This window comes from Ustilago hordei (genome assembly GCF_900519145.1).
Source record: "Ustilago hordei strain Uho2 genome assembly, contig: UHO2_contig_12, whole genome shotgun sequence".
NCBI classification, from domain to species: domain Eukaryota; kingdom Fungi; phylum Basidiomycota; class Ustilaginomycetes; order Ustilaginales; family Ustilaginaceae; genus Ustilago; species Ustilago hordei.
Window position 1 is genome coordinate 479,022 of NW_024545263.1, and position 15,119 is coordinate 494,140.

Below are 15,119 nucleotides of genomic sequence, written 5' to 3' on the forward strand. Positions count from 1 at the left end.
GGGGTCATGATCAGACTCCCTTTACAACAGCCATATATTCTATGTAATGCTTAGTTTTCATTAGAGTAAACCTAAATGACAAACACATATATATATACTCCATTCACCACTCTAGTGACATACAAAACAAGATGTGTCACTTCATCCGTACCCCTGCATTGCTATGATACTGGGCACCACCAGACCATCATCATGATGACTACCACTTACTTCATTGTGTTCCTCACTTATGTGAGCTCCCTGCACCTCAGTGTCTTGGCTGTGGTGCATGCATATCACTTGAGATGCCAACACATCTTCAACTCCCCCTTTCAACGGGATCTCCAAGCCTATCATCCTGGCCAATCATGAAGTGTTGAGACCCTGCAGAGGCTTTGTCAGAACATCTGCAATGTTGTTTGCTGTTCCGGTATACTTGATCTCCACGTCACCCCCTTGCACATGGTTGCAGACAAAATGATACCATGTGTCGATATGTTTCAGCTTCCAATGTTTGGCTGGATCCTTACTCACCTGTATGCACCCCTGACTATCTGTGTATAGTATGGGCTGAACATTCATGATCTCCAAATCCTGGAGCAGGTATGAAAAGAACAATGCTTCTCTCACTGCCTTGGAAGCGGCAATGAACTCAGCTTCAACTGCTGACAATGCTACACATTTTTGAATGTGAGACCTCCAGCTTACTGGACATCCATATACATATGTTATTGACCCTGAAGTACTCCTTTGTCCATTTGTGGGGTCAGATGCCCAGTTTGCATCAGTATACATTGTTACCAGTGCATCCGAGTGCTCATTTGTTGACCCTCCTAGATGCAATTGATATCCACTTGTCTGATTCAGGTACTTTACCACGTGGATCGCTGCCTTCCATGTGCTGTCGATTGGGGTCGACATGTATTGCGCCAATATGCCAACGGCAAAGGCGATATCTGGTCAGGCTGTGTTTGATACCCATAACAGTTGACTGACTAACTCTTGATATTCCTTTGCCTGTTGAGGTTCACATCTCTTGCCTCTGGCAATGTTTGCTATGCACAACATGGGTATCCAAGATTTTTCACTTGCTTCTCTTAACCATTTGTTCACCATTGCTTCGATATATGCTGTCAAATCCAGAGATATCCTCCTCCGTTCTCTATCACGTGTGATCTTTACACCCAGAAATTCTTTGATTCTTCCATTGTCTTGCATCTCCCATTTGTCCATGATTTCCTGCTTGGTGCAATCTACTTCATCATGACTGGGTGATGTTATTAGCATGTCATCCACATATGCTGTGATGATTGTAATCTTGTCACCTGTCCCTCTTGAGTATAAACATGGTGTGCTCAGCATGCAGTGAAACCTGATCATCTGGAGATGTGAGTCTAACTCAATATTCCATTCTCGGCCTGATTGTTTCAGACTGCACAGACCTTTCACTACCTTCAGAGCCTTTCCAGATGGTATTTTGATTCCTGGTGGAGGCTTGAGGTATACATCATGGTGTATGGTAGAGTTTAAGTATGCCTGTTTTATGTCAATAGAATCTATTTCCCAAACCTGTGTTGCTGCGATGTCAATCACCCCTCTGATGGATTGGATGGGTGCCACTGGTGTGAAAACCTCTGTGTAGTCAACCCCTTTGTGTTGAGTGAAACCTCGTGCCACAAGCTGGGCTTTGAACTTTGTTGGTATGAGGTTTGCATCCATTTTGATCTTGAGTACCCAACACATGTCGATGGTGTTTGCACCTTTTGGGAGGTTGGCAATCTCCCATGTGCCCATTGCTTCCAATCCATCCAGCTCTTTTTGCATGGCTTCTTCCCAATGTTTTCTATCCTCTCCACTCATTGCTTCATGTATGGTTGGATCCAGGTTTTTCTTTTGTTCTGGTCATGTCACCATGAGTCCCAAGAATTTGCTGTCAATTTGAGTTTCGGCAATTGGTTCTGGTTCCATCATCTCTGCCATTCCTTCACTTGATCTCTCTTCCGAACCTGTCTCCATATCTATGTACTCTTGCAATGGTTCCTTATCTGCTTCATCAAATATATTTTCCTTGTTGTACCCTAGGTCTTTGAAATCCTCCTCTGTCATCATTGCTGGAGGTGTCTTTGTGTCAACTGGTCGCCACTCCATCCTGTCTGACCAACATTTGGATTCCATGAATCTAGCTGAGTTGCTCCAAAAAATGTTTGGACTGTAGTCCAGGCTGTAGAAAAGCCAGCCCTTTCTCTCTAGACTGTATCCCAAGAAAATGGATGTGATGGCTTGCTGGTCTAGTTTCTTATTGTCCCATTTGACTTTGGGTATGTTTACCCATGCCAGACAACCAAACACTTGTAGGAGTCTCAAAGCTCGCTCCAGTGACTTGCCGAACATTGCTTGATAGGGGAACTCATTATCAACACTCGGAGTGAGGTTGATTTTGAATGCTGCAGCTCTGATCACATATGGCCAAAACCTCTTCGGCAGCCTCCTCTGCATTAGCAATGTTCTCATCTTCTCTCCAAGGGTCCTGTTCATTCTCTCCACCTGTCCATTTTGTTTGCTGTTGTACCCCACAGTGGTTTGCCACTCTATGCTCCTTTCTAATGACCATTCTAATGCATCGTTGCTTTTCCATTCAGTTCCTTGGTTGGATTGGATCACTTTTAGCTTCTGATCCATCTGTGTCTCCAGGAATGAAACAATCCTTTTGAGTTGCATGAATGCATGACTCTTTCGCATCAATGGCTGTGCATACACATACTTGCTGTCATGGGCCTAAATGCTCAGGAAGCAGGAGGGTCGCTGGTTCATATGGAAGGAGCACAGGTATCGAAGATCTAGTCGACACCAGTAGAGAGCATGGTCGTAGTGCAGTCTCCATGGAGACCATGGACTCCTACAGACTCACATGCAAAGGAGGACTGAGCCATATGCGAGGAGGGCCAGGCACAGCCATGAGGAGGACCAAGCTCAAGGAGCAGGCACAGCCACGAAGAGGACCAAGCTCAAGGAGCAGGCACAGCCATGAAGAGGACCAAGCTCAGATGGTTACCACTCAGGGGCTTGAGAGACAAGTGTCGAAGGAGTCGACACCAGGTCATGAGGAGGAGGAGCAGTGTTGAAGGAGTCGACACAGCTCAAGAGGCACAGGGGTGCCAAGCAGGAGAGGCCCCTGAGCAGTACTCGATGAAGAAGGTACTCTCAGGAGAGAGAGCAGGAGCAGCATCACTGGCGATGCTGAGAAGAGGTATATAACCATGCTTTCTCATCATCATAGGTCAAGTGGATCCTCATCCACTCTACTCACCATAACTAGTTATCACTTCAGCATAAGTATATATTAGTTTCAGTCAGCATAGCAGCAATCTATCAAGGTTGCTCCTCATTGTAGTGTGTGTGTTGTATCACCACTACCTGACGTCCAAAGGCGCCCCATAGCAGGTTAGTGGTCTGGATCAAGATAGAACCGAAGGCAGTAGTCCACTGTGGTCCAGGGATCACTTCAAGCATCAAGTCAACACACTGGACACTCATGTTGACACCACCAACCTTATCACCAACACCATCAACCTCATTATCATCAACACCCACCAACCTTATCACCAACATCATCAACCTTGTCATCATCAACACTCACACCAGACCTTGGTGTCATCATAGCATTGATATTGATTGTGCCGAGCTACCCCTGAATGGAGTGTCCACAGAGGTCAGCCGAAACCTATGATAGTATATACAACAAACGCCACCTGCTGTCACTGCACAACTTGATAGTCACTGATACCGAGACAATAGCTGTCGCACAGTTTGATAGTCACCAAGTATCTCGACAGACCGACCTGGGTTTCAGGCGCGAGACCCCTGACACTTGCTATGATCGTCGATTAGCACCAGAGTACATGTATACTCCGTCACATGGGACGAGTCTATTATTAGGTCGATGTGGATGAGATCCAGGGGCCCCACAGCTCTTTTGCCACTACCTTGCCCCATCCGGGCACTTGTGCTCTTGGATCGTATGCATTGCTCACATGTCAGAGCAGTGTTTGGATCCAAATGCATGGTATGCCCATTCTTTAATTTACTCGTGATTGTCCTGGCTTTGTCTCTTCCTGGGTGTCCAAGGTGCTCATGCCATAGTTGTTCCTTTGAAACTTTCAGTTCATTCTTAATATGCTCGAACTCCTCGTCAACACCTTCAAACAGTGATGCTGACATGACCATTGCACTTTCTTGCCATGTGTCACCTTGGAACTCCAAAAGTCCTTGCTCGCAATTCTTTGCAATTTTAAGTGTCATGCTGTTTGTTAGAATGATCTGGCTGCCAGTTGCGTCCAATGTCACTCATGCTCCTTCATCCGTTAGTGAATTCATTGACAGAAGGTTAATATTAAGATGCTTCACATATAGTACATTTTGGAGGGAAATTTCCCTGTAATCTGTTGATATGCTTGCATCTCCTATAGCTGCCGCTTCCAAAACCTTGCTTCCAGCAGTAATTATCCACTTTCGGCAGGTTCTCAGGTGGATGAGCATGCTATAGTTGTTCACCATGTGATAACTCACCCCTGAATCCAAGATCCAATGAGCTGTTTCCTTGGTGTTCGGGGGGTCTTGTGAGAGGGTGAGGGAGCACCATGCTTCCTATTTAGGTTTGGCGAGGGGGGAGTCTTTGGGAATGGTAACCATAGTGTCGCATTGACTAATCCCATGTCCCGGTTGCTTGCAGATCCAGCATCAGATTTGGCATGATCTTCCTGTGTTCTTCAGGCTTGTGGGGCTATTGTCGGCTTCAGCTTCAGTCTCTCCAGTCCATTCGCTTTGATCATCATTGCTGGCAGTCTGGGCACTGGCTTGGTGGGGGTCGATCTTTTGCATGGGGACACTCTCGACAGCAGTCTGTCGGATGCTTAGTGCAGTGGCGAGGGTGTTGAAATCGATTTGATGGATGGTGGTGACCGTCTCCTTATACACCGGATGCCAGATCATGCATTTCTGCAGAACCGAGAACAATGTATCATCGGCGAATGGTTTGCCAAGGAGGCTACTTTCAGTCTGTATGGACTGGATCTCTTGAATTAGCTTTCTGGCATCCGAGTAAAACATCTTTATGTCATTGAGCTGCGAGATGAGCACAAGTCTGTGAGACATCTTGGTGGCTTCATTTGTGAGGCTGTTTTCGATCTTTCTCCATACTTGGTTGAAAGTAAGGTACTCTTTGATCACATCTAGAACGAGGTAATTTACATTGTATTCTCCAGTAGTGTCAATTGTTCCATGCAGAGTGTTGATTAAAGCATCATTGAGGGAGCAGCTCCATTTTGGGTGCTTCTTGTCATATGCTCCTTTGAGATGCTTCATCACATGAGGCATGGATTGGAGGAAAGATTTCATGTGGGTGCTCCAGCTATAATAGCTGCATGATGTGAGCTTTGGCACAGGTTCAAGGAGCTTTGCTAGGGTGCGAAAGTTGTATCACTTGTCGCCATCATCGAAGTCAGAGTCAGAATTGGTGTCTTTGTCAGCTTCATTGTCGATGGCCTCTGGCTCGTTCTCGTTCGTGGCATTGTTGTCAACTCGAACCTGGGTGTTCTTGCCTTTTCTGCTTCCTTTGACCCTCATTTCAGTGTCTTCTACCATTATTGTCGATGAGTTTCGGTTAGCTCAGTGATAGCTTCTTCAGACTCTTAATCAATTGAAGATAACAATTAATACATGGCGTTTATTGGGGTCATGATCAGACTCCCTTTACAACAGCCATATATTCTATGTAATGCTTAGTTTTCATTAGAGTAAACCTAAATGACAAACACATATATATATACTCCATTCACTGCTCTAGTGACATATGAAACAAGACATGTCACTTCATCTGTACCCCTGCGTTGCTATGATACCGGGTGCCACTGGACCATCATCATGATGACTACCACTTACTTCATTGTGTTCCTCACTTATGTGAGCTCCCTGCACCTCAGTGTCTCGGCTGTGGCGCGTGCATATCGCTTGAGATGCCGACGCATCTTCAACTAGGTGTTATCGACTCACACCGGGAGTCCGATGAACGGTCTTTCACGGGACGCCCGACAAAGGTTCGCACGATGATAAGCTTCATCGGGTTCTCCGTCGAGTAGTGCCCGTTGAAGTGATCGGCACATCCGACGGGGCGGCCGACAGTTCTTCTCACGATGACAAGACTTGTCGGGCTCTCCGTCGGGTGGTCTCCGACGATCAGATCGGCGCATCCGACGAGGCGGTGGACAAGTCTCCTTCAGATGATAAGCCTCCGTCGATACTCCTCTTCAGGGTGGCAAAAGTCCCTCAGAGAGGACGGACCTCTACTTGAGGGTCCTCATGCCCCTCATGTTTCAGACCTCTCTCCTATCTTTGCGTCAGTGTCAAGGTGTATATATAGAGTGCTCGAAGTCGGCTAGTTTGTTTGTGTTGTTATCCATCCTATTGTACTTACTCATCAACGTCGAGTGCTCAATACAACCGTGTCCTGTCACAGTCCACTAGCCTTCCAACAAAACATATATACTCAATTGACTGAAGAACATGGCGAGAGCCTAGTGCTCTCAGCTTGATATATATACAAAGTGAGTGCCACTCGCAGAACATGGGTACATCCTACTTAATGACCAAGTCTGACAACGAGTGGACTAGGTTGTACCCGATCTCTAGTTGTGATCAGATCGACTTTGCCCGATCCCTCCCGTATCGTCTCATGTCAGCTTACATCATCATATTGGATGGTTACTTTCAGCTTCGCCTTGGTCTTCTGCCTTCTTCTCCTTCGATCACAGCCGCCTTCGGATCGCCTCGAAATGACAGTGGAAAAGGGCGGTGGAAAAGGGCGGAAGCAAACAATGTTAGGTTTTCGCAAGTTTCGGCTTCTTGGCGCAGAAACTCAGCCTTAAAGCTTGGGCCGCAACTGACCTTCTTGATCATCCTCCATACCTTCAACGAACAAGATAGCACCTTGATCCCTCTATCCCACTCACCTCGCCAGATGTGTGCACGAGTCCATGTTGGAGCGCAACGGTGGCCATGCTCTCGTGCTCAAAAGCAGATCCCACCTCATCCTGCGTAGCGTCAGAGACCATCGTCGACCACATCCACGATGCATCACTTGCTTCCAGACGAAACTATCTTGCGCATTCTGAGCCATCTCGATGCTCCACATCTCGCTCGTCTCCAACTAGTCAGCTCGCAGCTCCGTACCCTAGCTAAAGACCGCCACCTCTGGAAACGTCTCTTCTACTTTCGCTTTGTGCAGCCCGCCGAGAGTTCCACAAGCTCGACCTTGCCCACACTTCGCGAGCTGAGGTCGCTTCTGTTGCATCAGAACCTGCCCTCTAGGAAGCATGTCGCTGCCGATGGTAGCAGGCGCATTCACCGCTTGCCTAGCCGCTTCTATGCAACATCCCATTCCTCCCACTCGACTGCAGAGGCGATAGAACAAGCAGTGCACCCTCTCGACTTCCTCTTCTCCAACCGTGCAGATGTTGAGGATAGAGTCAACGACCATCTGCTCGACTGGGAGCAGCTTTACAGGGTCTCCACAAACTGGCACGCAGGCAACTTTGCTGTTTCCCAACTGCAGCCACCAGCCCGTGCACGAGATTATACCCCTCCAACCAGTTTGCACAAGCCACCAGCCACCGCATCCCAGCAAACCATTGCTCGAGTCTCGGAAAGCTTCATTTTCACTGCCCCTCCCTCCAGCCAGAATGGCGCAAGAACATTGCCATGCATTTCTGTATACCCTTCCGAGCCTTCTCCTGTCCATCATCCTCACAGTGACCAAGACACTCAGTACGTGCCCAAGGACTTACACAAACGAGCCCCACTCGCCTCTTTCTCCTCGCCGAGTTTGCAACGGCTCCTATCTGAGCGCCCCTCCGACGCAGCCCTAGCAAACGCCCACGTCACAGAGATCGCAGTTGATGCTGTCAGTGTTACAGACCTAGCTGCCAGAACAAGCTCCAGCGATCGCAAGCGCAAAACCCCTGCTGACTTGGCAGGATCTCCTCAGCAAACGACAAGAGTCCTAGTGGCCTTCTCTACTGGACACATCAGCTTGTTCGCTCTCCACCGCACAACCAAAGACGGCAAGGCAACTATCGAGGCCACCGAAGAAATCTCCTACCGACCAACAACATACACATCGGGACAGCATGTCACTATGGCGGCCCTCCATTCGCCGGCTCTCGTGTTGTGCTCGTCCACCTTTGATGTCAGCTTCTATCAGCTCAGTATCTCGTTGTCCGCAAAGACACAGCTGAACCTGGTTCAGCGTATGACCAGTTACCGACCCTCCTGGCCAGCAGCACTGCGTCTCAAGAAGCTCCCTTTTCACGATGTCAACAAACGACATTGTCGCTCTTCTTCCTCCATGTCACCGCAGCGACGCTATCACGCTGATCTCAAAGAAGAGGCAGCATTCCGTGTCACGCTGGCCTACTCAACACCAAGCTATCCCTCTTCCTGCAACGTTTCTGTCCAAGAACTTGTTGTTCGACTTGATCTCGCATCATCTACAGCGACACCAGCAGGTCTGACGAGTCGACACGCAACCGCAAAGCATCCTTTCAGATCAACACCACTCGATTTGAGAGGGCGGTCTATGCTCGCCGCTCATCACGGTGCTTCATCCGCAGCAGGAGCTTTTGCTGTTCCGACTTCGCTCACCAATGCATCCAGTGGTGATGAGGCTAACCACGCTGACCATGCTTGCCCATCTGCAAAACGCAGCCGAACAACAAGTCTGACCTACGATGACCCATTCGTAGTCGTCGGAGCAAGCGACAACTTGCTCGAGGTGTACGAGCTACTCGGTGCAACAACCTACGTCCGACGAGATCTCGATTGCACGCCAACCTCGTCCCATCGCTCAGCAACAGCCACTCCAGTCTCACCACGAGATTCGCTCCGCCTCGTTCACCGCCGAAGCTTACACGGTCATACAGGAAGCGTCCACAGCGTTGCGCTCGAAGATGGGAGATGCGTGAGCGCAAGTGCAGATGGTAGCATCATGGTCTGGAGTTTGGGAGATCGGTCGAATGAGACCGAGTCTGTTGCTAGTATGATGCCTTTTGCGCCCCAAACACACGCTGATCTTTCAGGCACGACGGGAGCGCGGTCTGCGAGCTCGACGATTGCCCAAGAGCAAGATGATGAGGAGGCAGCAAAGCATATGACTCATGTTTTGACTTTGCGTACGCCGGTCGAGCTCGACTCTGCAGATGGTCGCATTCATACCAGTCAGGCTACATCAAGGAACGGTCGACCTCTAGGACCATCGCTGGGGCAACTCGTGCGTAGTCGGGTGCTCGATCGTCAAGCTAGAGGTGTCATTCGTTGGGTTTCGACCGCCTTTGACAAGATTGTTAGCATTGTTGCCTATACTGATGCACATGCTCGGTCGAGCTTGTCGATTGTCGATCCGCAATATGCACGCGAGCAGGTGCAAGTATGGAGCTTTGGCTGAAGGGTGTCCCCTCACGCCGATTCCAGCTCGCAGAGGCAGATTGTGCCTGCGCATGTCGTCGCTTTCTCCTTGTATTTCTATCGCATCTGTACAACACCCATTTGTCATTCAAGAGCCCCTCTGTGAAGAACCTACCTCTGGCTACCGTGTGGTTCGTGAGTGACCGGAGAAAGCTGGTGCTGGAAGCCACAGCGACCGAAGCATCATCGATGCCAATGGTGTTGCGCCATTCTGGTTTGTTAGATTTTTTTCACTTTTCATTCGGATCTCGGAAAATTGCAACTCCACACCAAAGCCAAATTTTTCCAAGATTCGCGCAAATTGATTTTTACCTTGCCAAGACAGAACTATTCGTGCACCTTCACCACCTTCACCACCTTCACCATCTTCAATCACCTTCACCACCTTCAATCACCTCTCGTACCAACGAAACCGCACATAGCACCAGCCATGGACATCTTCCGAACACTAGCGGGCGGAGGAGCCCGTTTCGACAAGAAGCGTTTTCAAGACGATCTAAAGATCTTCGGTGGAGCTTCTGATCCCCAAGCCTCCTCTTCATCCACCGCCTCCGCCAAAGCGTCGAGCAAATGTAAACGCAAACGCAGCACTGCAAACTCATCCACTTGTTCAACACCCACAGCTTCGAATGGAGGAACATCAAAAGTGATCCTACCTGACCGCCTGGACTTTTTTGGATCAGCAGCAAAAGCCAAATCGACAACTTCGGCGGTTGAGAAACAGAACAAGGATTCAAAACGTCGTGCTTCCTCCCCTGACTCCAAAGCCGACTCTGCCGACGAAAGCGAAGAAGAGGAAGAGCGGGAGGACAAACAACCAGTTACAAAATCCTCTCTAAGCAGCTTTTTGAAGAAGAACAAGATCAAAGTTAAAGGCACCGATGTACCCCTCCCCATGGCTTCCTGGGGTGAGCTAGAATCTCGATTCAACGTTCAACCCTGGCTCCGAACCAACCTGGAGAAGTACGGATGGGGAATCCCTACAGCAATCCAGAAAGGAGCCATGCCAGTGCTCCTCTCTAATCGAGACCTGTTGGCAGGCGCACCAACAGGATCCGGTAAAACCCTAGCATTCCTTCTTCCGCTGCTACACCATCTTCGATCGCCTAACAAATCAGAACATTTCCGCGCCGTCATCGTCTCCCCCACTCGAGAGCTCGCACAGCAGATATACGAGCAACTACGACGTCTTTCCGAAGCTCAAAACTTCCGTATTTGCGTCCTCACCAAAATCGCAGACATTAATGCCCACGTTTCGGACCCGAGCAAGCGAAAGAAGTTTGACATCCTCATCACTACACCTCTGCGATTAGTTCATGCGGTGGAAAAAGAAGAGGTCGATCTCAGCAATGTTCGACACCTGGTGTTGGATGAAGCAGATCGACTGCTGGAAGATGGCTTCTTGGAGCAAACGGATTCCATTCTAGCTGCTTGTTCCCATCCGCATCTTCGTAAGGCTTTGTTCTCAGCTACCTTACCAGCCGCGGTGGAGGAAATGGCCAAGACGTTTATGATAGATGAATGTCGAGTTATTGTAGGAACAAAAGATTCAGCAACCGAAACCATCAAGCAAGAACTTCAATTCGTAGGTTCTGAAGATGGCAAACTTCACGCCCTGCGCTCTCTGATTCAGGAAGGAGGTTTAAAACCACCCGTATTGCTCTTCGTACAGAGTATCCAACGCGCTAAAGACCTCTTTCACGAACTCGTATACGACGGACTGCACCTAGACGTTATTCACTCTGAACGGCCTAAAGTGCAACGAGAAGGGGTCATGTCCGCCTTCAAGCGCGGAGACCTATGGGTACTCATTTGCACAGAGTTGATGGCTCGAGGTATAGATTTCAAAGGAGTCCAACTGGTTATAAACTATGACTTTCCACAATCGGTGCAATCCTACATTCATAGAATCGGAAGAACGGGTAGAGCGGGTAGAGAGGGTAGAGCGATAACCTATTTTACAAAAGAAGACGCAGCGCATCTAAAAACGGTGGTGAATGTTATGCGACAAAGTGGATGCGAGGTGCCGGAATGGATGTTGACATTGAAAGGTCCCGGGAAGAAGGGCAGGAAGACGTTGAAACAGAGAGCGCCGGAGAGGAAAGATATTAGAACTAGTGCCGCGAGTAGTGTGGGAAGGAGAGAGGCGAATAAGAGGAGAGAGATGGTGGCTGCTAGTAAGAGGAGGAAGACGCAAGATGGGGATAAGTGATGCGGTTGCTTCTTTCGCTTTACAATGCACACTTGACCATAGCAGAAGAGGAAAGTCTGTGGATTTGAGGTCTGACTAGACTAGAAACGATTGCCAATGCTATCATCACCAATGCTATCATGGTCGTCGCTATCCGACTGCATCACAACATCTTCTGCTGTGGAGGCGGCAACTCCATCCTGCTGCTGCACGATCATCTGCACCGTCCTCACCATGACGCCTAGCCCTTCTTTGACTGTTTCGAGCAAAGGTTTCATTTTTACCCTTACCGCTTTGCTTGCCTTTTCCTCTCCCAGAATCAATGCTTTCTGCGCTCTTGGATGGAGTTTGGTGTTGAAAAAGAACAACAACCCTCTGGTCAAATCCACACTTCCGCCCATCAAGTTACTCTGCATCCACTTAACCACCTTCCCCTCCTTCAAAGCGCCTGTCACCGTCGGCAGATGTAACGTCTTAGCTGGAGACTTGGCCTGAAGACTCAACACCACATGAACAAGCAACAAGCCCAAAAACTGAGAGGGCCTTTCTTGCATCACCATCGTAAAATCCACCGTCTTCAAAGCTTGCAAAGACAAACAGTCATGGCTGAACCACCATGCATAGGCTCTAGCCAAGTTGGCCACTCTTCTCGGATGCACGTTTTTCCCTTGTTCCTCCTCTTCTGGAGTGGATAGAGCAGCAGCGAATTTTTCACCTCCCACCTCCTTTTGTCCTATCTCTCTCAGAAAATCCCATAGACAATACTGAAGAGTGATGCGCATCCCGTGATCGTTCCTACAGATCTCCTGTCCAATCAGTGTATAGTAAGGGTTGTAGACGCTTTCGGAAGCAACACAGTGGACTAGAACACGGATGATTTCCCGTCGTTGCACATCGTTCAGTTTCAGCATGAGAACGTTTTCCGCAGCCTGTTTGTAATCTTCGCTGGTGATCAGCGTCAGGAAGACAGTTCGACGTGCATCCGTATTCATCCCTTGCACCCTGGCCAATGCTAACAATCTTTGCTGTTCTCCACTTTGCTCCCCTTGCTTAAGAGAGGCGGAGGGGGAAGACTGGATAGCATTTGCTCTAGCATTCATGGGTAACAACTTTGTCAATCCTTGTGCATCGTTTTGATCATTTTGCCCTGTCCATGCAGCCCCAACTATCCACCATTTACCTTTCTTATCCGCATCTTGTAGATCTTTGAGCCCAATGCGGAGTGCTTCGTGCGAACGGACAGTGCGCTTTTTGGATAGACCTGAGAGATACTTTTTCATCCTAGTCAAGAGTTGCCCGGAAGGACTGTTAGGGTTGGAAGCATCGTTGGTGTTGGCAGAAGCTTTTTTGGAGGATTGCAGATCCTTCATTCGCTCGAGCATGAATTTTGTCCTGGTTGACAGAGTGGATGAGGTGGGTGAGGATGCAACTCGACTTTGAGACAGCCCAATGATCGCTTTCAAAGATGTAGGGTCGTCGTGTCGAAGAGAATGGCCGCAAGAATGAATTGTCTTGAGCAACAACTCGATATCCACTTCCCCCACCTTCCTCTCTTCTGAGGTGCCGAGGAACATCCTGATCAGGTCGTAGATCAGCGGGCAAGCCACAACGTGCAGATTGTAAAGCTCGCAGAGTAATACCGTCAAATTCATACATTCCTTGCCCCTTCCCTCCTCTTCTTCGCCCTCTGCTTTATTCGAATCCTTCTTCAGCTCTTCGTAGTGTCTGGTGAGATCCTCGACCAAGCGAGTGATGAAATACGCAGCCAACTCCACCCCAACAACTTTATGCAACGCAGCGACAAGCGCGGCATGAAGGATGACGAAAGTATCGATGAGGTTAGAGCGAGATGTAATTGTGTCGAGAATCAACTGGGTGATGGTAGAAGTGACGTGTGCGCGCGGATGGGTGCGGTAGAGAGATTCATATTCGGCTAGGATCGTGTCGATGTTGGCGTCGCCGAGACGGTTGAGGAGACCTTGAACTTGACGGCGCAGTTTCTGGGCTGTTAGGGGATCCATTTCACTGTCCGTCACTCCTGCGCCAAAGGTGGCAGTGGTGGTGGTGGAGGCGGGCATTTTGGCTCGGAGAGCTGGTGGGATGTATTTCGTTGCTGTTGCTGGAGCTGCCGGGGCCGAGGATGAGGTTGCGTCGGTGGTGCTAGCGGACCCAGAGATCAGCGCTCGAGCTTCTTCTGCTTCCGAATCCAACTCTTCAGAATCATCGTCGGACTCTTCTTTTTCTTCTTCTTCTTCTTCTTCCTCCTCCTCCTCCTCCTCCTCCTCGGGGTCTTCTTGCTCGGCTTCTTCATCAGTAGTGGCCATCGCAGCGTCCCAATTACTAAAATCAGCTTCATCGTTCGAATCGAAATCGTACAACTCTTCCTCTTCCTCTTCCTCCTCTTCCTCTTCCTCCTCTTCCTCCTCTTCCCTCCCCTCTTCACTCTCTCTCTCCTCCACCTCACTTTCCTCTTCATCACTCTCTCCAGTGCTTTCTTCTTCACTGACACTAGCCTCTTCCAACCCAGAATCATCATCACTCTCCCCCTCTCCTTGCCCCTCCCCCTCACTATCACTACCGCTCCGATCATACATTCCAACCTGAAACCGATCCAAATCGTCCAAAAAATCATCCAAGTCATCCCTAACCACATCCTCTCCCTGTCTACTCTTCCCCAAACTATACTCTAACCATCTAATCTCATCCTCCTCTTCTTTCTCCTGTTGAGTCATTTGTCTTCGACTCTTCTTCTTAAGCGGTCCCCCCAACCCATCCTTGGCCTTAGCTTTACCCTTGGAAGAGGGCCCTGCTTCTGCACGAGCAAGCATCTTCTCCAGCGCGGTTGGCTTGCCTGCAGACGAGGCCATTTTCTTTGCTGGTTGAACGAGCTCCAGCTCGCCAGTGAACGGGTTGAGCTTTGTCTTGGGCTCTTCGAGAGGCGGCTGGGATAGGGTTGATTTTGGCTTTTTGACGACTTGTAACTCCTTTGAAGGTCTTTCTTCGTGCTTGCGTTTTGAACTCTCTGCTTTGGGAGCCGAGCAAGGAGCCGCATCCTTCTTCTGCTTCTCCTGGCTGTGCTGCTTTGGCTTTGGCTTTGGCTTTGGCTTTGGCTTGGGCTTCTGTTGTTGAGGCTGTGATTGATGACGCTGTCTCGCCTCTTCTTGCTGTTCCTTCTCCTGGTTTCGCAGTGACTTTATCGGTCCGCGCGGCGCATCATTCTGTGGTCTTCCAATCACCTTCAGCCGTGCCTTTCCTTGTCGTGAATCAAACCGTCTATCATGAGGCTTAAAATTCCGCCTGCCGACAGAAGGAGCTGGTAAACCCAACTCATCGCGAAGTGCTGCTGGGAGTGTGGTGGTTTTGCGAGACTTTGTGCGCGGGTCGAACGGCATCTTTGCCTTCGAAGCCTCGTGTGGTATGGTATCTGCTGGGGTTG

General features: G+C 49.2%; 5 protein-coding genes across 5 annotated transcripts; 2 read left to right on the forward strand and 3 right to left on the reverse strand.

Moving 5' to 3' along the window:
* Positions 1-345: 345 nt before the first annotated feature.
* On the reverse strand, positions 346-2,697 carry UHO2_05211 (uncharacterized protein; the record flags this gene model as incomplete). The annotated part of the gene is made up of 4 exons (XM_041556213.1): positions 346-573; positions 781-935; positions 1,422-1,877; positions 1,986-2,697. 4 exons carry the CDS (start codon positions 2,695-2,697, stop codon positions 346-348), a joined length of 1,551 nt encoding a protein of 516 aa, XP_041412147.1.
* Positions 2,698-4,716: 2,019 nt separating this feature from the next.
* On the reverse strand, positions 4,717-5,619 carry UHO2_05212 (uncharacterized protein; the record flags this gene model as incomplete). Its single annotated transcript, XM_041556214.1, has 2 exons — positions 4,717-5,386; positions 5,459-5,619. 2 exons carry the CDS (start codon positions 5,617-5,619, stop codon positions 4,717-4,719), a joined length of 831 nt encoding a protein of 276 aa, XP_041412148.1.
* Positions 5,620-7,102: 1,483 nt separating this feature from the next.
* On the forward strand, positions 7,103-9,472 carry UHO2_05213 (uncharacterized protein; the record flags this gene model as incomplete). Its single annotated transcript, XM_041556215.1, has 1 exon — positions 7,103-9,472. The coding sequence occupies one exon, from the start codon at positions 7,103-7,105 to the stop codon at positions 9,470-9,472; it is 2,370 nt and encodes a 789-aa protein (XP_041412149.1).
* Positions 9,473-9,922: 450 nt separating this feature from the next.
* UHO2_05214 (putative ROK1 - ATP-dependent RNA helicase) lies at positions 9,923-11,704 on the forward strand (the record flags this gene model as incomplete). The annotated part of the gene is made up of 1 exon (XM_041556216.1): positions 9,923-11,704. The coding sequence occupies one exon, from the start codon at positions 9,923-9,925 to the stop codon at positions 11,702-11,704; it is 1,782 nt and encodes a 593-aa protein (XP_041412150.1).
* Positions 11,705-11,784: 80 nt separating this feature from the next.
* UHO2_05215 (uncharacterized protein) lies at positions 11,785-15,075 on the reverse strand (the record flags this gene model as incomplete). Its single annotated transcript, XM_041556217.1, has 1 exon — positions 11,785-15,075. One exon carries the CDS (start codon positions 15,073-15,075, stop codon positions 11,785-11,787), a length of 3,291 nt encoding a protein of 1,096 aa, XP_041412151.1.
* Between the last annotated feature and the right edge of the window lie 44 nt (positions 15,076-15,119).